Source organism: Labeo rohita, chromosome 8 (assembly GCF_022985175.1).
Source record: "Labeo rohita strain BAU-BD-2019 chromosome 8, IGBB_LRoh.1.0, whole genome shotgun sequence".
Taxonomy (NCBI): domain Eukaryota; kingdom Metazoa; phylum Chordata; class Actinopteri; order Cypriniformes; family Cyprinidae; genus Labeo; species Labeo rohita.
Genome location: NC_066876.1, coordinates 17,313,857 through 17,337,093, shown reverse-complemented (window position 1 = coordinate 17,337,093; position 23,237 = coordinate 17,313,857). Strand labels below are relative to the sequence as shown.

General features: G+C 35.2%; 1 protein-coding gene across 4 annotated transcripts in view; it reads left to right on the top strand.

The window, feature by feature from the left end:
• ccser1 (coiled-coil serine-rich protein 1) overlaps positions 1–23,237 on the top strand; it is a 106,273-nt gene that overhangs the window by 68,321 nt on the left and 14,715 nt on the right. For 2 of the 4 annotated variants that reach the window (XM_051117357.1, XM_051117359.1), the window contains one exon: positions 4,896–4,931. The exons of the other annotated variants lie outside the window; for them this stretch is intronic. In XM_051117357.1, the coding sequence (XP_050973314.1) occupies positions 4,896–4,931 (36 nt within the window). The remainder of the gene's footprint in view (positions 1–4,895; positions 4,932–23,237) is intronic. 4 annotated transcript variants of the gene reach the window in all.

The following is a 23,237-nucleotide window of genomic DNA, read 5'->3' as shown; positions in this document are numbered from 1 at the left end:
AAATGTAGAATTCAGTAAATGAAAATGACCAATCGTAATCAATTGTGGTTCAGTGGTTGAGTCAGATGTTAATTCAGTGACTCTGATGTTGATTTATTAAAAATGATTGATTTTTTTAAAAAAGCTTTTTACTTCTCATATTTTTTTTTTATATAAAGTTGCACTGAATAGGAACCACTTCTTGATTCTCAGCTCAAGAGAACTTATATTCACAGAGGAATCGTGTGAAAAAGAAAGAGATGGGGGAAGGGATAGTGTGGGAGCGAGAGACGTGTGCTTGAAAGTCAGCCAAAAAGAGAATAGATTAGGTGTAACACAAAAGGGATATATAGATTAAGAGTTCTTCTAAGGTTAATAGAGAGATAGCAACACATGCCAGTCATTAGAATGGCTCTCCATCTGGGCTTTCTGTCAAAGAAGCATCAGGTGGAGTGAGAGTGTGTGGGAGCTGCTGTGGCGTGAGAACATTCACCAGTGGGAACTAGTTGGAGCTCACCAACACTGTAGGTGAGTTCAAAACATTAAAATTTTAAGTGGTATCTGGAGAGCATCAAGGCAAGTCTGAATTGCGTAACGTTTTTTACGTTTCGTTCTTATACTTGAATTGTTCTCATTAGCTTCCTTTGGAAAGGAGGCCACCTTTCTTGTCCTTTCTGCTTTTTTAAAAACACAGACCTCTTTGGATGTTGTTTTTTGCTCCGCTGGCCTGTATAAACATGTCCATGATAACTTTGTCAAGGTAAAAACTCTGATCCTAAGCCCTGACAGAAGGTCCGAGTCCCTGTGGACAGTGCCGACTGGAGACTGCCCGCAGGGTGTTCTCCGCCATTAGCAGAAGGTGAACGCTGGTCCAGCCTATTCGGCCCCCTTCAGGGCCGCTATAATAGAATGCACACGTAACACCTCGCTGTGGACAGATGGCCGGTGAGGCTGGAACATTGCACCACAATGAAGAAGTTAATAAATAATTATATAAACGGTGACATTCAGCGGTAATGGGGATCAGAAATGCGCATTTATTTTTGTTGAAAAGTTGCTCTCCAACCATGCCGTTGATTCGGCTGTCAGAGGCAGAAAAGTCACATTCCTCAGCTCTGGCTGCCCAGGAAACAGATTTGATTTTGCACGAATCCCCTTCAGAATATTTATGAGTCCCTGGTTATATGTCCAACCTTTTGCAATATGAATATGACACGGCTGATTTGCAGTCCATTGTGTGCTGGTTTGAGGATCTATTTCGGGCTACAGCGAACAACTATTCTGATCACTTTGATTTGAGAAAATTCAGTTTGAAAGCAGCACACTCTTTTAAATAACTGACGTTATCAAACCTCAGCCACTTGGGGGTTTAAATGTACAACTTGATTTAAGGTTTCAATTATGATGGCTTTAACATCTAAATTTGAAGCCTGGGAATCAATATTGTTTTGATAATTGCACTCAAAGTACTTGCAATTTAAGGATGACAGTGACATTTCAAAGGATAGTTCATCCCAGAATGAACATTTTGTCATCATTAACTCACCCTTGTGTCATTCCACACTTCCTTTCTTCACAAAAAGAACATTTATTTAATATCCATTGGGATATTCTGTTGTTTTAATGGCTCTGGATGCTGTAGGAAAGCCATGGAGGGCATGATTTTACCATAAAAGTGCTTCAATATTGGATTGTTTTTCACCAAAAGTGCCCGTCGAGGATTGTCGTGAATTATATTGAACTAAAACCGACTGGAGCACTTGGAAAATTATCAGCAAACCGCATGTACTTTTTGCTGACACGCTCGGGTCTTTTAAACATTAACGTGAGTCATAGTGTGCTGCCAATAAATTTGCAAAATGGGATATTCATTCATCTGCTTTTGTGTTCCAAAGAACAAAGAAAGTCATACAGTTTTGAAGCTAAGTAAGGGTGAATAAATGATGACAGAAAGTTCATTTTTGGTTTTCTTTGATCACTCGCTTTCTGCCAGGATGTGAAATGTTAGTGATGAGGGTATATGTCTAATAGAGATGCAACTATATTGTGCTTTCAATAGGGCTGGGCGATTATTTTTTATTTTTTCTCGATTTTATTGATTAATTTAAATTTAATGTTTTGCCACAATTTTATTTTTAGAAATCAAGGAATCACACTTTGACAATATGTCAATGATAACCGTAAACAGAAAAGAATGATTAAACCGCATGTCGGCGCACATGATTAACCACTCACTTGTGACGCGCTCAAATTGCTAGGGGCCATTCGCACAGACTGCGCTTTTCTGTTGACAAAGATGCGATGTGGGCAGTGGAATAAGAAAAACCTGCAAATAGATGGGAGTTAATTTCTTTTAACTGTGTTTTTATAATGCCGTTTCATGCATGAGACGCTGCAAGAGACATGAGTGCAACAGTCAAACGCATCTGTGTTTACATAGAGAAAACAATGGAAAAGCAGTGCAATCGAATAAAAAAAACCTGTGAAGAACTACTACTGTATGTCTGATATTTCATGTTTGCTTCGTTATGACAGGCTGAAAGCTGCTGTTAATTGTTGAAGTAGTCCACTTCCAGAACAAAAATTTACAGATAATGTACTCACCCCCTTGTCATCCAAGATGTTCATGTCTTTCTTTCTTCAGTCGTAAAGAAATTGTTTTTTTGAGTGAAAACATTTCAGGATTTTTCTCCATATAATGGACTGCTATGGTGCCCCAATTTTGAACTTCCAAAGTGCGGTTTAAATGCAGTTGTAAACAATCCCAGCTGAGGAAGAAGGGTCTTATCTAGCGAAACGATCGGTTATTTTCATAAAAATACTACAATTTATATACTTCTTAAATGTCAAATGCTCGTTTTGTCTTACTCTGCCTGAACTCTTTTGAACTCTAAAATGCTCGTCTTACCTTGCTTTCGTTAAACTGTGTATTCTGTACAAAAACAGAGTTCAGGCAGAGTAAGACAAAATGAGCATTTGACATTTAAGAAGTATATAAATTGTAGTATTTTTATGACAATAACCAATTGTTTCGCTAGATAAGACTCTTCTTCCTCAGCTGGGATCATTTACAACCGCATTTACAACCGAATTTAAAATGCATTTTGGAAGTTCAAACTCAGGGCACCATAGAAGTCCACTATATGAAGAAAAATGCTGAAATGTTTTCCTCAAAAAACATAATTTCTTCACGACTGAAGAAAGAAAGACATGAACATCTTGGATGACAAAGGGGTGAGTACATTATCTGTAAATTTTTATTCTGGAAATGGACTTATCCAGTAACAATTGTCTACTGGTGTTTTACCTTCAGTCATTTTGAATTTGAATCACCTTCTTAATCACCTTAAGATTTTTTTTAATGCATTTCCATTTTATTGTTTCTTAACATGTAATATGTGTAAGACAGATTTGTACAAGATGTAGCTGTAGTTTATGCATCTTTTTTGCAAAGATATTTAAGTTATTTGTTTAATATTTACATCATGTGTGGTGCACTTGGAATCTAATTTTCTTTAACAAGAGGGTTAATAAAGAAAACGTTACTTGAATCATGTTGTAGTTACATTTTCAAGTTGACTAGTTAAAAATCGTAAAAAATCGAGAATCGGTCAAAAATCGAGATTTAATTTTTTTGCCATATCACCCAGCCCTAGCTGTCACTAATGGAGGTTCACCAACTTCACCAGCAGTTATCGTCATTGTTTATTACTGACTTTATCGGTTTAATTGTTGTAGCCCTGAATCAGTTACACCCTCAATTAGTTCTTCTGCACGCATATTGAGTTCAGCATATATTATTGCTTAAAGAAGGACACTCAGTCCTGCCCTGCAGTGCTGCAATACGGGCCATACCGTTGCCTACAGTCTCCAGAAATCAATGAATATATTAATTTACTCGAGTAGCAGGGTTCACACCGTCTTCATCTGGATTTCGTGCGATTGAACGGGAAATAATTTATGGACCAGCCTCACCTCTGCGTTCTTTTATTAAAGCTCGGGGCAGATTACCATTTTCGCAGTTGTTTCAAGTTCCCTTGTTATTCTTGGCAGTGATATTTTCCCTCAAGTTTCTCTCTCTCTCTCTCTCTCTCTCTCTCCATCCACACCACAATGTGACATAGTCACCCACCCACGGCCTCTCTAGCATCTCCTGCCTCACTTCCCAGCCTCTCCATCTCGCTGTCAGACTCCTGTTCTCCCGAAGACACGTTTTCATACACGTTCCCAGACTCCTGCTTTGCTCATTAGTATTTTATTAACCTGTAAAACAATCTAGATAACAGGATGAACAAATGTAGAAATTATCAATTTAATTTCTCTCCGCCTCTTCGCTTCCCATATATATTTAAATATAATTTGCTCCCTGTAGCATGTAATTAGGTCTAGGAAAATTGGTAAATTGCATTTGCCTTTGTGTAGTGCAGATTGGAGCCCCCTTTTAAAATATTTGCCATTTCGTATTATCATAATTCAATTCCAAAACTCAATACCTTTTAGTGTTGCAGATATCTTATCGTGAATTACTGCATGCTTGTTGAAAATTGCTCAGGCCTGTTTTTGTTGACCTCGTGTACCTGACATTTTGTTCAGTGTTTAAATGAAATGCACTGAGAAACAGCGTGGCCGAATTATATCCATTCCAGCCTTTTTGCTCTCACCCCCCCTTCCCGCTGCCCACCATCACGGTCTAATTTTTATCCAAATAGTGTTTTCATCTTCTGTTTACACCTACATAAGCGCTAATGCATCGTATCTGCAGACCGCCACAAGCCATTGTTTTGTGTTAGCATGTAAAGCTTTTGATTTTCTCTTCACTTCACTGAATTTCCTTTCTGTCATTTGTACACATCATGTTCATCTGTCTCCATGTTGTTTTGTTCTCCCCTCTCCCCTTTCTCTTCCCATGGGTGCAGTAAACAGAAGCAGCCCGCGCCAGCAGCACAATGCAGGTAGGGTGTATTTCTGTGTAGAGCGGCTCTGTCTCTAATCAAAGGCAGGCAGCTTCATCCGCCAAACCTCACCTTGGCTAATTGAGGGAAACCGCGGAGCTTTTAAATTGCATCAACAAATAATCACACGCAAATGTCTTAATTGCCGTGGAGCTGTATATGAAATTACGGTGATTGTTGCGTACTAATCTTATCAGCCCTGTCCTAATCGTCTCTGTTGGGGACATGTTGATTGCTTGCTTTATTTTAATCCACACTCGCAAAATCATCTGTCTTTTTTCCCCCAAATCAGGTGGCGTTTTTGTGGGAACTGCTTTTGCTGTGACGGCGCCGACGCTTTTTGTTGAGATTGTCACAAAAAATGCAAATCACAAACCTGCAGTGTAAGCGTGACATTGAGCATTGCGGTAAAACATGACAGATAGAAAAACGGCGGGTGCGAATATCTGCCGAAGGAGACGTCGGACACTCATTTAAACCCCAGATTTGTGTGGGATATGGGTGAAATCGAGGAAGACTTGCATATACATATTTATAGAGCAAACCTCCAACGCCGTTACAGGAAAAAATGTCAATAAGCGGCAAATCACACCTATATTTATTTCTGTCTGCTATATTTGCATCATGTAGTGGGTGCACAGTAGGTGCAGGGAAAAGTCAGACCTGTCGGCTTTGCTTTTGCATTTCTCTAATATGTGGTTTTAGCTTTTAATGGTAGTCGGGGGGAAAAACATGAACAGTATGAACATTTTGTCCCCGGTGATACAATCGCGCTAATGGCGTAATGTGCTCTGTGGAAGCTGTAAAGTGCATAAATCTCTTGTCAGTGTTGTTTTGGTGAGATATGAAGTGTCACCGGATTGAAAGATGTATTTGAAAGTTTGCTTGAAGGTATGTGGGACCTGTTCCATAAACTCAGGAAGTCTTTTAAGGAAGGATGCCAAGATTGTGCCTGTATTGATCCACTGCATGTCTCCCTCACCACTGGTAAAATACCAAACTGGTGAAATTAGGGCTGCTTAAAATACTTTATGATCTTTGGACTTTTACGATACTCCTGCTGTCAAAGCTCAAGGGCACGTGTAATGGAATTACGGTTATGATTTCCAAAACTTGGCATTTGGGATTAAATATTGGATAGAAAGGATTGTGTACTGTACTAAGAAAAGCGAAAAGATAAGCTGTGATCTTGAGAGGTTATGTTGTATGGCATTTCTGAGATTTGCCCCGGTGAAGATGACTGACAGAGTTTGTCAACCCAAGTGAAAGCATGACAAATATGGTTGTGGCATTGATATAATAGCTGACTTAAAGGGAGAAAAGTGACTCACAGTCTTGCATAATGAATATTTAAAAGAGTTTGGACAGAAGTGAAGTATGAATGCCTGTTTGTTGAGTCTAATGGTATCAGATACCATTATATCAAATATCATGTGTCAGTCAGCTTAGAGAATAGCTTCGTTTTCTGTGTGATCATATATTCTGAATTATTAGTGTCAGATCCGTGCTGAATGTTAATATTATGTCACCAGTAATGATAGAAATGAACTATCATTAAACACTAGAATTTTCTGTATGACTTCTTACTCAAGGGTTACTTCACCCAAAATGAAAATTCAGTCAGTAATTACTCACCCTCATGTTGTTCCAAACCCGTAAGACCTTTATTCATCTTTGAAACACGAATTAAGATATTTTTGATGAAATCCGATAGCTCTCTGACCCTTCATAGACAGCTAGGGTACTACTAGAAAGATCCAGGTCTTAAGGACATCGTTGAAATAGTCCATGTGATATCAGTGGTTCAGTTGTAATTTTATGAAGCTATGAGAATACTTGTGTGCAAAGAAAACAAAATGACTTTATTCAACACTTCTCCTCTCCTTCAACCTAGCACCATATTGCTGAGTATCACGACACATGCACAAGCTTTCCTCTAAACGTAATCAAAGACGGTGCACGCTAGGGTTGTGATGGTGAGGAAATTTTCCCACCGGTTAATCGTTGTGTGACAACACCGATTTTACTTTCACTTTCAAATTGGCGGTAATTTGGCGTAAAGCAATTGATTGTTTTTAGTTTGTTTGAATTTTCCCTTTTTCCATCGCTTTTAAATAGCTTTAAAGCACCATGTGCATTTTACTTTCACTTTTGAATTAGCGGCAATTCAGCGTCAACTGCTTGAATGCAATTCAAGCGACAACAAAATAAATAGGTATAAATGGGTATATAAAACTGAAAATAAGTAAACTTTGGAACTGTGGAACCAAATAAATAATAAACGTAGAATGTTTATTAGCAAAATGAATGAAAAAGCTTGGAGACATGACATACACCTTGCTGTCAAATAAAATAATTAAATTACACAAAGTTTAAATAAAAGTAAAAATCAGCAAATGCTGTAGAACCAGTTAAAAAAACCAAATGTTTTATACATCCAGTATCACCTTAGGTAGATGGCAAAAGTCAACAGGATTTTGCTAAATCCAAAAATCTCTCTCTGCAAAACCTCTCACTTGTCAATCAGCTCGACTCACTCTCGTCACGTGATAAATGAAATCTGGTGCGACTGTTGTTCGGTACACTGCATTGAGCAGCCACGTTCAGTTATTAATTGTACTGTCTGTTCTCTAACTGAACTAATTTATTTTTATTACTTTAAAATCAAAACGGCGGTGGTGGCCAGTGCCATGGTGGGCAAGTGATGTAACTGGTGTTGCAGCTTCACACCAGTATCACCGTCATCACAGTCTATCGCAGCAAGCCTAGTGCACACGTTATACGTCAGCAGTATGCATTTGTACATGTGAAGAAAACCCACACATCGTAGCTTCATAAAATTATGGTTGAACCACTGATGTCACATGGACCATTTTAATGATGTCCTTAAAACCTTTTTGAACCTTGACTGTGAAAGCTCTCTGATTTCATCAAAAATATCTTAATTTGTGTCCCAAAGATGAACAAAGGTCTTACGGGTTTGGAGTGACATGAGAGTAGTTATGAGAGTAGAATTTTCATTTTTTGGGTGAACTGTCCCTTTAAGGCCCAAATTTTGTGTGTGTGTATAAATTTCTATTTACGTTTTGGTCATTTTGGTCTTATATATCAGGGATGTTTCCTCCGAGGAGGCAAGGGAGGCAGTGCCTCCTCAAAAAAAATTGTATTGTAGCATAAAAATAAAACAACAATGATATTAACATTTACTAAGTGTATAAATCACTCATTTTTCTAAAGAAAATTGTACAACAGCGACACCAGCAGGTAAAGTTACAGCAGGGCTGGTGTCTCTCTCACCTCCCCTGAGCCCACTGAGTTTTAACAGACCCCCTAAAGTGTGCAGTGAGTTTTTGGTGGGGTGTTATTGAGAATGGGGGAAAGTCACATAAGAGACAATGCCTCCATCGCGATATGATTGGATATGACTGGTTATTTTCGGCTGTGATTGGTTCATACGATAAATCCCGCCTCTTCTGTTAATGCGCATTCTGCGTTCGCGAATCAGTCTAAGTGAAATGGTAATATTAAAGAATAGCTAGATGAGTCCAAACATTTGATTGGTAGTACAAAAAAATCAGTTATAATAATAAAAATAATTCATCTTTCCCACCAGCGCTTTTATGTTTATTGGGCAGCTGTTGTTTAAAGTGGATATTATCATTAAATTTAAACTAAGCGAGTGACAGATGGGTTTCTATACTGTTCGCACTATTGTAGATATTGTCTTTTACCAGGGATATTACTTTTAATAACCCTCAATTGAAGCGTCAAGGGCTTCTGTGGCTGGGGTAGTAAAACAGAATAATTTTTTTTTTTGTACAAAGTGTTCCTCTGTAGTTTCTCTTTCAGGGGGAGGAAATTAAATCGCCTGCATAAATCATTCAAAGGATGGCTAAAGATGTAATTGATTTCATGTAAGTTGTTTTAGATTAAGTCCATAACAGCCTACTGAGATGTGCCGTGTGAAATGAGCCTTTTTGCCCAGGAAATTTGTCATATAAAAAAGCTAATCTTAACATCTCTTTTAGCTGAAAATAAAGCTTAAAAAAGATCTACTTAAAAAATAAAATAATGCCAATATTTGAAAAGAGCTTTGGAGCAACATGAGGGTGAGTAAATACTGATAGAATTGCAATATTTGGCTGAGCTGTCCCTTTAACTTCTCAAGACTTATGAAGTGGGATAATTTCTCACTGATGATCCATGAAATTGCTTGTGCAAGCACATGCATGTGGAACAAGGAACCAGGTACAGTGAGTTATTAGTCTTTGTCCTTGTGCAATCCTTGCGCAAAACTTTATAATGCTGCTTATTTATGAGTTCAGCATTTTTGTGCACTGTTTTATCATTATTTTTAAATTGCCAAGATCACCTTAGGTCCCTCGTGTAGCTCGTTTATTTATCAGTGAGGTTATGGTCTAAATCACGCAGTTTTAATCCCCTTGCATCTTTCTAACTTCCTGGAGCATATTAACACTGCCTCAAGAAGAAAAAAAACGGGAGTATCCATCCGCTCCATCTCTCTTTCCCTTGCTAGTCCGTCAAAAGCCCAAGTGCATTCTCGCCTAGAGTTGTAGTATGCATCTCCGAGTTTTAAACAAACGGCTATGCTGGATACCTGTCTCCATATGGATCCTATTAAAACCTCACGCAGCCATCTGTAGCCTAACCATGCTGTGATATCTCCAAACCTCTTCCCTCAGCTCTGCTCTAGCTTGGCAGCCGAGCTGTGCCGTGATCCCTTTGCAGTTTAGATTGTACGCAGAGAGGTGCTGCTTGTTACTATCGCAACACTTCTGTGTCCCGTACGAATTTTGATTAGCTCAGGAAGGTACTGTACATTTACATGTCAGGTTTAAAGGATTATGGCGGGTGTTTGGTTCCTGCCTTCAACCATAATCTAGTCCTTGCCATTTATAGAACACGACCTGCTGCTCGCTCCATACTGCTCTTAATGCTTGCCAGTATCTTACGAGAGCAGTCATGTATGAAGCACTGCTGATACGGACATGCCGTTTTTCTCTCTCTGCATCTGTGCGTATTTTCTATTTACTTATTTTTGAGCCTATAGGCCTATACATGTCAAAGTGTATTGAAATTTGCTTAGTTGCAGTTCTTGTTAGATTGCCCCCTGATGGTGGATTATTGGCGCAACCTGAAGTTTGTTCACATGCCCAGATGTGATTTTTAAAAATGTAGGGAAGACCGCACTGTCTTGTAACATGTTGTGTGTCATCTGTAACTCATCTCATCTCATATAGAAAATATCAAAAGTTTGGGCTGAATCAAAAGATTTTGAAAGTGCTCAAGTCAGCATTTGTTTGATCTAAAATACAATAAAATAATATAATGTAAAGCATTTATTAGTATTTACAATAACTTTTCCTTTAGAAATCATTTTGATATGCTGAATCATTTTGATATGCTGATTAGTGATATATTATTATATTATATATATATAATATTATATATATATGTGTGTATATATTATTATATATTATATATAATATATAATATAAATATATATATATATATTAAAAAAAACTGTTTTACTGTTTAATATTTTGGTAGAAACTATTTTTTTCAGTATTTTTAAAGAGTTTAGAAGAGCAACATTTATTTACAACATAAGTTTTTAGCAACAATGTAAATGTTTACTCTCACTTTTGATCTTTTTTATGAATTTATATTTGTGTTATGTACCTTTTTATTATATTAAATATTTTTCAGTACACTGTCGTTCAAAAGTTTGGGATCAGTAAGATTTTTTTTTTTTTCTCTTATGCTCATCAAGGCTGCATTTACTTGATCAAAAACAGAAAAAAAACATTAATATTGTGAAATATTATTACAGATTAAAATAATGGTTTTCTATTTTAATGTTTTTTAAAATATAATTTATTTCTGTGATGCAAAGCTGAATTTTCAGCATCATTACTCCAGTCTTCAGTGTCATATGATCCTTCAGAAATCATTCTAATATGCTAATTTATTACTTTTATTATCAATGATGGAAACAGTTGTGCTGCTTTTTTTTCAGGATTCGTTGAATAAAAAGTTAAAAAGAATAGGGTTTATTCAAAATAGAAATCTTTTCTAACAATATAAGTCTTTGCTGTCACTTTTTAATCGGTTTAACACATTTGGTGAATAAAAATATTAATTTCTTTCTAAAAAAAAAAAAAAAATATATATATATATATATATATATATATATATATATATTTTTTTTTTTTTTATTTATTAAAGAATCCTGAAAAAGGCATCACATGATCCAACAAAATCAAAATGTTCAACATTGATAATAAATCATATTAGATTGATTTCTGAAGGATCATGTGATTCTTAAGACTGGAGTAATGATCCTGAAAATTCAGCTTTGCATCACGGGAATAAATTACATTTTAAAATATATTCATACAGAAAACAGCTGTTTTAATATTTCACACTATTACTTTTTTCTGGATTTTTGGTTAAATAAATGCAGCCTTGATGAGCAGATGAGCCTTGAAAGAATCTTCTTTAAAAAACAAAAAAAAAATCTTACTGATCCCAAACATTTAAACAACAGTGTAAAGCATTTTTCAAAATATTATTTTTAATATCATTAAAAATAATAATAATAATAATAATAATAATAATAAACATCAATACTTTTTAATAATAGTATTAAATTATTAATGGTAGTACATAAATAATTAATAAATCTTTATTCACTCTGTTGTTGATTATATGTAATTGGTAAAACTAATTTGTAAAATTTACATTTTCCCTTACATTACAATAGTGCATATTTACATGGGTCTTTAAGACAAATCTCAGTATCTCTGTACTTTTGCAGGATGTTCTCAGAAAGCAGTTTGATTGTTTCCTCACAAACTTGTTGTTTAAAGTAGATTATTTCTACTTATTTGCACCATAACGTTGTAATGTTGGAACAAAATATGAAAACGCATCAAATTTCTTGTTGTTTCCTATTAAATATTCAAATAATGACTGTTATTTATAGCTCAGAAAATCAAGAACTCATTAGTTCACATCAGAAATGTGGAACAAAGTGGTCATATAGTACTTGCGTGCCGATTAACTGACGACAATGTGTTGATGATGGGTTTTTTTTTGAGGATCGTAATTGAAAACCACTGCAATCGGCACATTCATCAAAAGCGAGATTTTAGGTTTGTTCATCTCTGAGAATAGGCTGGATTTAGAAATTAATTAGCACTCTTATTATTTTCTGGACTGCACACTGCAGTGAGACTAGAGCAAAGAAAAGCTCCCTGGCTGAATCTCATATGAGAGAGAGAGAGAGAGAGAGAGAGAGACAGACAGACAGACAGACAGACAGACAGACAGAGAGAGAGAGAGACTGGGGCAGTCCAGGGCTTGAAGCGGACTATAATTGTGGCCGAATTGTGTGTCTCTGTGAGAACTCTGCTTTTACTGGCCTGTCCAGGCCATTGCTGTATGCTCTATCTATAGGCGCTCTGAACACTTTGGTCTAAAGAAAAAGATTTGCAGCTGTGGATAACACCTTGAGCGTTTTCAGCTTTGGCTTTGTGTTTGGCCTAGTTACCTTTGAGTTGCCTTAGATTATATTGTAAAAACTGTGCAGAGAACTCAACTATACATTTAATTGACTTCTAAATCAATCCTGATGGTTGTTCTGAACAAAATGTGTCTAATTATTGGCTTTTTTACAACATCTGTTCAGAATAATCAGTGTTAATAACTTCATTTTCTTAGTCATTTTATGTCTTTTTTTAAATCTAAATTTTTCTTTACTGTAAACATGAATATTAAATTAAAAAGCAATTTTGCTTTTTTGCAAAAGTTATATTCTAAATCGAAATTAAATTAGGTAAGAATTCTTTTATTAAATTCACCAGGGGCTGAACGCTGTGTAAATCTGTTTGTAGCTAAAAATAGATATATTTACTGGCGGTTTATATATTTTGATGTTTCAAAAATTAATTTTCCTCCATAGGTAGCATTTTAAGGCATCATGGTTTTTTTTAAATGTTTTTTAAGAAGGCTTTTCTGCTCATCAAGGTTGCTTTTATTTGATTAAAAATACAGAAAAAAATAGTAATATTTTGAAATGTTATTGCAATTTAAAATAGTTGCTTTCTATTTTAATATACTTTAAAATAGAATTTATTCTTGTGATGCAAAGCTGAATTTTCAGCATCATTACGCCAGCCCAGTGTCACATGATCCTTCAGAAATCATTGTAACATGCTAATTTTTGGAAACCGTTACAGTTATATGATTATTATGTGATGTTTGTGATTATATTATGAGGAATAAAATTTTAATGAATAAAAAGAACAGCGTTTATTAAAAATAGAAAACTTTCAACGTCAAAATTTCTTTCTTTCTTTGAAAGAAATTCATAATTTTATTCAGCAAGGATGTCTTAAATTGATAAAAAGTGATAGTAAAGACAATTTAAATTAATGCTGTTCTTTTTAACTTTTTATTCATCAAAAAATCCTGAAAAAATTATTACAGGTTCTGAAAAAATATTAAGCGGCACAGCTGCTTCAAACATTGATAATAAATTAGCATGTGACAGTGAAGACTGTAATAATGGCTAATGAAAATTCAGCTTTGCATCACAGAAATAAATTATATTTTAATGTACATTAAAATAGAAAACCATTATTTTAAATTGCAATGATATTTGATTATTTCTTCTTGTATTTTTGATCAAATAAATGGAACTTGAGCATTAAAGACTATTACTGATTCCAAACTTTGAACAGCAGTGTTAATCTCACATCGCCTGTATTAAAAATCAAAAGAGTGTCAGCGTTGCGCCCTATATAGGTTGTTTAATATCAGTCACCTTTGAGGTTCCCTTTGATTTATGAGTTCCCTTAAAAGGCAGCTCCCTTTGTAGACAATGAGATTACTAGGTTTTGAAACAGAGCCGTGGTATATCCCATAAAACACAAATCTAAAGTGCTTAAAAGCAATTAAAGCATTGCGGATCTATATCAAAGAAAAGCAAATACATTTATCCTGGAGATATCATGGTAGTTATGTTAAATATGTGATAAGAACAGATTAAGAAGCATCACAGAATATGGATAAGTATTAAAATTAGATTCCCGATCGTCATTTAATGGCGTATATGTTCATGGGAGATAATGTCAGGGGATACGCAATGACAAATGGTTTATATCTGCACCGTCCTACACTGTCTTTAATCACCGGATTCAAGAAGTATATCTCAACTCTCATTTGAAACGCAAATGTTTGTGCATTTCCTCCGAGCATCGTTCTCCAACCGTTCAGGGCATATTTTCATCTGGACTTTATTAGATACACTCTTCCTCTAATTATGTTTCAAGTTAAAAAAAAATATATATAACAGAGATCTGGATTTATTTCTTCATGGAGAGTTGCTTATTAAGTTCACATTATAGACGCATAAAGAAGGTAAATGAATGTGTGAAGTTTTATTGCGTCAGTATTTTATTCATTGTCCTCGAGCACATCATTAGCACAATATATCACTGCAGAACACTGTGTTTGTCAGAGTGGGCAAAGCTGCTGAGGAACTTATTTACCCCAGAATGCCTCTGCTGCTTACTGTCGAAAATGACAGAACATTGACTTTATAGAACAGGCAAGGGCGGATTATACAAGGTCTTCTTCACTGGAGGCCCTGTTTTAAATTGGTTTTAAATTGGTTAAATTGCTACTTTTTTTGTAAGAGTATTTCTGCCTGAAATATTTAGAACTTGCTCAAAAATGACCAAAGAGTTTCGATATTTTTCCTATTTAAAACTTGACTCTTCTGTAGTTACGTCGTGTACTAAGACTGGCGGAAAATAAAAAGTTGTAATTTTCTAGGCCGTTATGGGTAGGAACTATAGTCTCATTACGGCGTAAGAATCAAGGAACTGCTGCAGTACCATGAGTGCAGCAGGCGCAAATATATTGTGCAGCGCCTGAAAATAGGCTAAAAAATCACAACTTTTGATTTCCCATCGGTCTTAGTACACGATGTAACTAACAAACTACTGTAACTACAATTTTTTTTTTTTTTTAAGAAAATATGAAATATAAAATCACATTTGTTTTTGTTTTATACTAGGGCTGTCAATATCACATTTTCATTATTATCATAACCAAAGAAATTTAATTCATCTTTAGATTTTTGGAAAATAATGTAAAAATCTTTAATCAGTAAATCTTTAACTTTATTTTTCATACTAAAAATATGAGTGTAGGGAGGCAGAGAGAGAGAGAGTTTTTGTAATCATAATTGTACAAATTTAATGAATAAATTATACATTAATGAATATTTTTTTTGAATTTGTAATTACATTTGACACAAGTTTGAATTCCTCTCTAATGACCACATAATAAGCAATTTTATTCATTTATTTTTTTACATTTGTTATCACATTTGACATGTCGTTCTTCTTCTTCTTATTATTATTATTTTAATAATGGTAACTTTATTGTATAGTTATTTTAATAATGTTAAAAATTTTAATCATGTTTTAATGTTTTTTTTTAAATCATGTATTTATTTTATCATTTATTTTTGCATATATAATCACATTTTATATAAATCTGAAGCCCTCTGTAATTCTCACATAAGCAATTTCATAAATTTGTTTTGCATATTTTGCAAATGTATTTTTAATTTATACATGTCTCTACCTTACTATGCTAAACAATGGTCAGCAATATATTTTTAAATATTAATAAAGATAATAAATATATGTGTAAGTAGTATATATAATATGTATATATATAATGCACTTATTTTATTCATTGTTTTTTTTTTGCATTTTTAATCACATTTGACGTCATTATTATTATTTTAATCATGTTAATTATTTTATATGTCATTTTTATGTAATATTTTAAGTCTGAAGCCCTCTGTAATGATCACATCATAAGCAATTGTATACATTTATTTATCATTTTTTAAGTTAATAATATTTTAACAATGTTAAATTCATATAATAAAGTTTTTATTTTAATAATGAATTCGTTAACAATGTATATCAATTATATTTATAAATTTCCCTTGCAACCGATTCAGCATTACATTTGGACCTCTATATGCTAAACAATAGCCAATAATATTTTTAAAAAGTATATTTTTCTATATTTCAATCATTTTTTTATGTTTAAACAGTGTATTTATTTTATTATAATTTTTATTTATTTATTTTTTTTTTTCATTTATAATCACATTTGACATAATTTAAGTCTGAAGCCCTCTGTAATGACCAAATAATGAGCAATTACATAGCAACTATGAAAAATAAAGACGCAGTTGCCGAATAGTACGAATAGACAAAATAAAGTTGCAATTACTTTAGTGAACCGTGACCAGTACAAGACATTAAAGCTGAAACAGGGTGTTCAGAAGGTGTTAATGGAGCAGTGGAGTGAGGAACATTTCTCATTTCTTCATTTATTTCAAATTCTGCCAGCAGTCACCGACACACGTTTGAGCACCGTTCGTCTATCTGTCTCAATTTTACATCTGTAGTGGCTTGTTTCTGCATTTATCTCAGCTTGAAGCCCGCTGGCAGTCAGAGGCCCCATCGGCCCAGTCCATAATCTGTCCTTGAGAACCAGCCGAGGGTCTCTGAGGGAATGAGCGAAATGAAGGCAATCATTTGAAATTTGAAAAGAACGTCCTCCTTTGATACAACATGATTTGATCAACTTTGCCTATTCCCATCATGGGAAATAAAGCTGTCGGCACGCTTCCAGGAACGCTGCTCTCGTGATGGGAACGGGGTCCGTGTGCCGTCTTCCTATAGTCAGATCTGTGGTCATGCCCCACTCAGTGCCGCTAATTGATGCAGCATCTTGCTGACTGTTACCTGACCGTGCGTGCGTGTGTGTGCGTGTTCGCATGTGTCCAGGCTCGGCCTGGCTCTGTGCCCAGAGATGAGACTGCATATCCATCACTACTCTATAGTGAGCAGCCATGGCCAGCTGAGAGACCAGCTCTGCACCTCTCCTCCCCTTCCCTTCCAACCAGTGGACAGATTCAGGACACCTCAGGTTCATTAGTCACACCAAAGTAGGGCAGGTGCGGTGTGAGTTGCCTCTCCTGGATCTATCAGAGGCTCGGGGTGAGGCGTGACGCACTCGTACGCCACAAGGACCACTTCTGTATAGGCCAGGGTCTTTCCTGCTCTCTAGCTTAATGCGATGGGACCCCGCTAGATAAGCACTGGAGTTCTGCAGCCATGTGCTGTGAATATATCAGCTCTTAAATACTGAGGGCCAAAGCCCTCTGAATCTCATACAACAATTTACTGCAGCTTTAATGAATCTATCTAAAGCATACATATTAATGTCCTTCGCAATCTGCACATTCATAAATGCCCCGAGGTACATAGTTATAAAGTTTTGCAGACAAATACAGAGAATTAATATGCAGAACAGGAAAATCTGATAAGAATAAATTGTTTTTAACATGTCTGTAAAGGGACAAGCCACCCACACACTTTCACATTTAAAAACACTCTTACTAAGCTGAATAGTCCGGTGTGAATCTTTGGGTCGACAGAGATTCATTTCAGTTTTTTTTCTATCGTACATTTAGAATGTTTTAATATAATTACTCAATTTGCAGATGATGTACAGTGGTTTGATTTAGTCATTTTAAAATGGTTTTATTTGTATAGATTTAGCGAGCAGTATTAATTTTTTTTTTTTTTTTAAGGTTTATTACTTTCATGTGGCATTAACGTACGTTTGTATTGCTTATGAATTCAAATTTATTCTTGCATATAAAGTCTATTTTTTTTTTTTTTTTTTTTTTTTTCCCTCTCTGGCTGTTGATTTTGGTTTATAATTTTGAACCAGTATAACAATGACTGTATAATACTTTCTTACTAACAAATACTTTTTCAAACAAATTGTCAGTGAAGTTTTGAATTAAATTTGAATAAGTTTTTTTTTTTTTTTTTTTTTTTTTTTTTTTTTTTTGCAATTGTTTTTCTTCCCACTGACTTGTTAAAAAAAAAATATTTATTTATTTTTTGCAGTTATTAATTTTCTGTGGAATCTCTTTTAATTATTAATGTTGCTGCTGCTCCTTTTTATTTATATTATAGATAATATAAATAATGTACCGTATGGAAGCCTTTTTTCCACCGCTAAATATGAAATAAAATGTCGCAATTACCTTCTTTTTTATCTCACAATTCTGACTTTTTTTCCAAACTCACAATTCTGAGAAAAAAAGATATGAACTTTGCGAATTATTATAAATTCAGAATTGGGAGATATAAACTCGCAATTCTGAGAGCGTATCAGTCTTTTTTCCCCCTCAAAATTAGACTTCATTTCTCGCAATTGTGAGTTTATATCACACAGTTCTGACTATAACTTGATATAGCGAGTTTATATCACTCAATTCTGAAAAGAAAGTCAGAATTGCGAGTTTTTATCCATGGAATAAAAACTAAATTTTCCCTCATTTCTTGCAATTGTGAGTTTATATCTCGCAGTTCTGATTTTATAACTTGCAATCTTGAGTTTATATCTTCCAATTCCGAGAAAAAAAGTCAGAATTGCAAGTTTGTATCTTGTACCACTTTTTTCTCAGAATTTTCTCAGAACAATTCTGAGAGCATATCTTTTTTTTCCTCACAATTCTGACTTAATTTCTTGCGATTATGAGTTTATATCACACAGTTCTGACTATTGAAATTTTAACTTGAAATTACGAGTTTGTATCACTCAATTCTGAGAAAAAAAGTCAGAATTGTGAGGTTTTTATCCACTGAATAAAAATAAAAAGGTTGTGACTTTTTTTCTCTGACTTTCTTACAATTATGAGTTTATATCATGCAATTCCAAGGAAAAAGTCAGAATTGTGAGTTTATATCTCGCAATTCTGACTTTATAACTCGCAATCTTGAGTTTATATCACGCAATTCTGAGGAAAAAAGTCAGAATTGTGAGACATAAAACTCGTCATTATGATTTTTTTTTTCTCCAAATTGCGTGATATAAACTCACAATTGAGTTACAAAGTTAGAATTTTGAGATATTAACTTAAAATTCTGAGAGCATATCAGTCTTTTTTCCCTCTAAAATTGGATTTATCTCACAATTCAGAGAAAAAGTTTTTCTCAAAATGCTAACTTTATTTCTCGCAATTGTGAGTTCATATCACGCAATTCTAACTTGCGAGTTTTTATCCACTGAATAATAAAAAAAAAGGTTATTGCGACTTATCTTGCAATTCTGACTTTATTTCTCGCAATTGTGAGTTTATTTCTACCAATTTTCCTGTGGAAAAAAGTTATAATTGTGAGATAAATTCACAGTAACCTTTATTTAGTAGCGGAAACAGGCTTCCATAGTAACGACACAATGTGTAGTTAAAATTTGCTTCACATAGAAAAATCTCATCAACAACAACGAAAAAAACAAATACTTGAATCGAAACCCCTAAAATTGGGGTAACAGTAAACTGGATCATGCATTCTTGAGGTATATGCACATGCAAGAGGGACACCTGTCCTCATTTCTTTTTCACTCTCCTGCACCTCTCAATGGTCTGTCAGTAGGTACAGATATGGTAATTAATAAGGCCTGTGTGATGTGTGTAGAGCTCTCAAGGTGAGCTACGTTTGAGACGGATGTCCACCAGGCCAGCCTCCCCTTTACTCACACAGTCATCTGACGGTGAGTGACATTTGACAACTCTGCTCAGAAGAGCCACGAAGGACAGCGTGTTCCCTGTTTTCCTATACGGAGCTGATTATAGAGCATTTGGCACCATGTAAAAGCTGATGATTTGGCTTTTTGGAACATTTTTATTGGCAGTGGCAAAAAAAATATGGCCAGATATTTTTGAAACACAAGCGGATATTAACTCATCATATTGTTTCTTCATATTTAAAACAACAGCACTATTGCGTGTGTTATATTGCTTTATGCTAGCTCGTTTTTGAAGAAAATAATTAAATAGAATGTTCTTAAACTCATTCGGCTGAAGTAGCTTAAGCTCATTGAGTGCCATGATGATAACTAAATCTGCACAATGAAAACTTTTTGAAAAATGTTCCCCCCGTTGAAGCTGAACAGGAAGAAGAGCTTCCTTCAGAATTGCCACAGGAAGAGTAAACAATACCAGAGAGTCTAAGTTTAGGGTGGATTTTAAAGATGCATTTTCGTCCAGTCAGTGTAGGCTTTGTGATGGCCCTAAGGCCCTTAAAGAGAGAAAGAGCGAATGAGTGTGTGTCTGACGCGGATGTAGGATGTACTGGTGTGAGAAATGAGGTGCTGTGAAGTAGGCAAGCCCTCCAGCAGTCCGTGTACTGCTGATAAGAGATGAGGGCCTCGGGGAAATGTAGTGGGTCAGACAACAGTTTTCACAGGTGTTTTAGGGGAGAAAAGCACAAGCCCACACTCCAGTAATGCTTGCCATCAAGAGGCTTTTATTCAATCCTGTATCCAAACACAGCACTCATCCAAAAAACATTGGTAAATAGAGATGGTACTGAGAACATTTATCTTGCTTCATGAAATATTCAAGCTTCAATTGCCTCATTAAAAAATAATTACAGTTGCCTGCTTTGGCAAACTTGAAAAACTTCCACTTGGAGGAAGAAGATTTGAAGAGTAAAGGCTGATGATGTTGTGAAACTTTCAATTAGGCAGCATCACACCAGCAAGCTGTTGCATTCAATACCTCAATACGCTTTGATGTTCAATACCTACTCTGAATGTTATTTGCTCATGTTTGGGCAAAATTCTCAATCAAAGGATCGACTTGAAATTGGAGTGCGAGTTTAAACTGAATTGGTCTACAGGAAGTTGAATTGGAATGACATTAAAGGATTCATGAACTGCCTTTGCTTTTTAAATTTGTATTTGTCTTTTGAGGGCCATGTGATGTTATCAAGATTTTTACATAAAAAAAAAGTCATAGTTTAGAAGTAAAAGACTATTTTCTGTCCTGTTTTGACCCCTGTGGCAGATTGTGGACTTGGAAGTAAATGTCCACTGCTGTTATTGGCTAACGGTTGTGTATGTTTGACCTACTTCCTTCACAGATGGACGCTGCTGTGATTTAGGTTAAAACGCATAAATACCCAGTACATATAAAATGATCCGTAATAACAGACAAAGCAATAGTGAGCGTGTGATTAAAAACAGTTGCTCACATTTGTGCATTGTGACATTACTGTCGGATCCAATATAGGCGGCATAGCATTGTCTTTTAGTTTCAATCTTTCTGAAAATCCTGTTGAATTGTGCCTTGTTTGTAAATGAATCTGAGGTAAAATGCAGTCAATAAAGGACCTTACTGATGTGGTCTGAAACTTCATTAAAAATAAAGTTAATCCACTCTTTCCTAATGTTAGGATTAGGGATGCACGATATTATCGGACTGATATCGGAATCGGCCGATAATGACTTCAAATGTAAATATCGGCATCGGCCCGATATGAAAAATTATGCCGATATGTTTTGCCGATAAGATGAATATGTTAACTCACATGTGCTAAGGGTGTGCTAGGGATTAGATCACGTCAGCAGTGTGGCTCATTCTTGAAGCAAAGTTTTGACTGAATGAGGAGTAGATTCACTGTTTTGTATCGCTGCATTTAAACTGAGAATACACATACAGAATGATGCATAGCAATAGCACGTGCAGTGGCAGCAGCGGCTATAGGAGAAAGCGCGCCGTTGTTCCATTTGGGATAATTTACTGTTGCCTGTTTCATATCCAGTCACTAGATCGCTAAATGCACATTTTAAATGGTTTTATGGTGCTCTTTGTTGTATTTTGAAACCCAATGGCTGTGTTTGCACATGACATGATCTGCATTTAAAATAAAAAGTAATTACGGCGCGCGGTCAGTGAATTCTCTTTCTTCGGCGGCGCAACGGCAAAACACACTGTTGCTCATATGAAACATTTTTCGTGTATATGACACAAGTGAGGTACAAAGCATTCTTTATAAGTTAAATAATTGGTTAGCAGGCAAATGTTAGTAGCGACCATACTTTTGGATTCATGCAGTTCGAGCCAATACATTTAAAGCCATAAGCGGCTGTGTGTCCTGTTTTCCCGGTTGGTCACGAATTGCCACAAACTTAATAATATTTATAGTTTCTTTTCACAAATCATCACCGTCTCACCCTTTAATTTCGCAGGTTTGTTTTCTTGTCATTTACTTTTAATCCATGTTTTCGTATCTCTTACTGTGATAAATTGCGGGTGGGAAATAAAATATTTCGTGGGAATAAATTAACAATTCATTAATACTACATATTAATTCGTTCCCTCATTTTACAAATTAATAAATTAATAAATCATAGGAACGAATTAAGAAATTGTAGCAATGAATTATGTCCTGTTCATGTCCCGCAAAGCACCCTCACAGTCACCCAGTTTAGTTCTACTTTTCTGTTTTCGTTTTGAAATGTTGTATTCAGATTGCGAATTCGAAAGTGAAAGCATCCGAAGTTCGGCTTATAACATAGCAAAAGTGAACTTAATTTACAAAATTCAGATCATAAATAATGCTAGTCTACTGATGAAAAAGAAGGGATTGAATGTAAACCACTCATTACTATTTATTTAATCCTAACGAATAAGTTATTGTTAAAAACTAACTTTCCAAATAAAATGATATATATCGGTATCGGTATCGGTATCGGCCAAAATGAGATGAAAAAATATCGGCATATCGGATATCGGCAAAAATCCAATATCGTGCATCTCTAGTTAGGATATATGTGCAAAACAGTGGGCGGGGCTAAACAGGCAGTTATGTAGAAGCAGGCGTTGATCATCTTCTGCGGAGGCTGTGTTTAGCCATATACTTTATGTCATAAAGTGTCCACAACCTGTCGTTTTGGCAGATTGGCTTCAATATACGCTGTTTTTAGACTAACAAAAGTTCTGAGTTTTGAAACTTACAGGATGTTGTTATAGTACAGTGACCTCTTATATGTCAAAAGATCAGGGGAATTTTGATTTCTCAGTTCATGACCCCTTTAAAAGGAATTGGCTGAATAGAGTGCATCAGTGTCCATTCACTTTTTGCTGTGGCCTTTGTTCCAGACATTTTCCATTGGTTTCTATTTATTTTTCCCATAGGGGTTAAAAAAATCTCTTTTTTAAAAGGTTATAAGCCATGAGCCAAACAAACCAGCTAAGAAGTGAATCACAACACTGCTAACTTTGATTTGAAACAAAAGTGTTTGGAAATCCATCAAAAAGCTTGCACAAAGGTGCAAGTTACTACTTAATAGCTTTATGAGGAAAAAACAATCTGATGA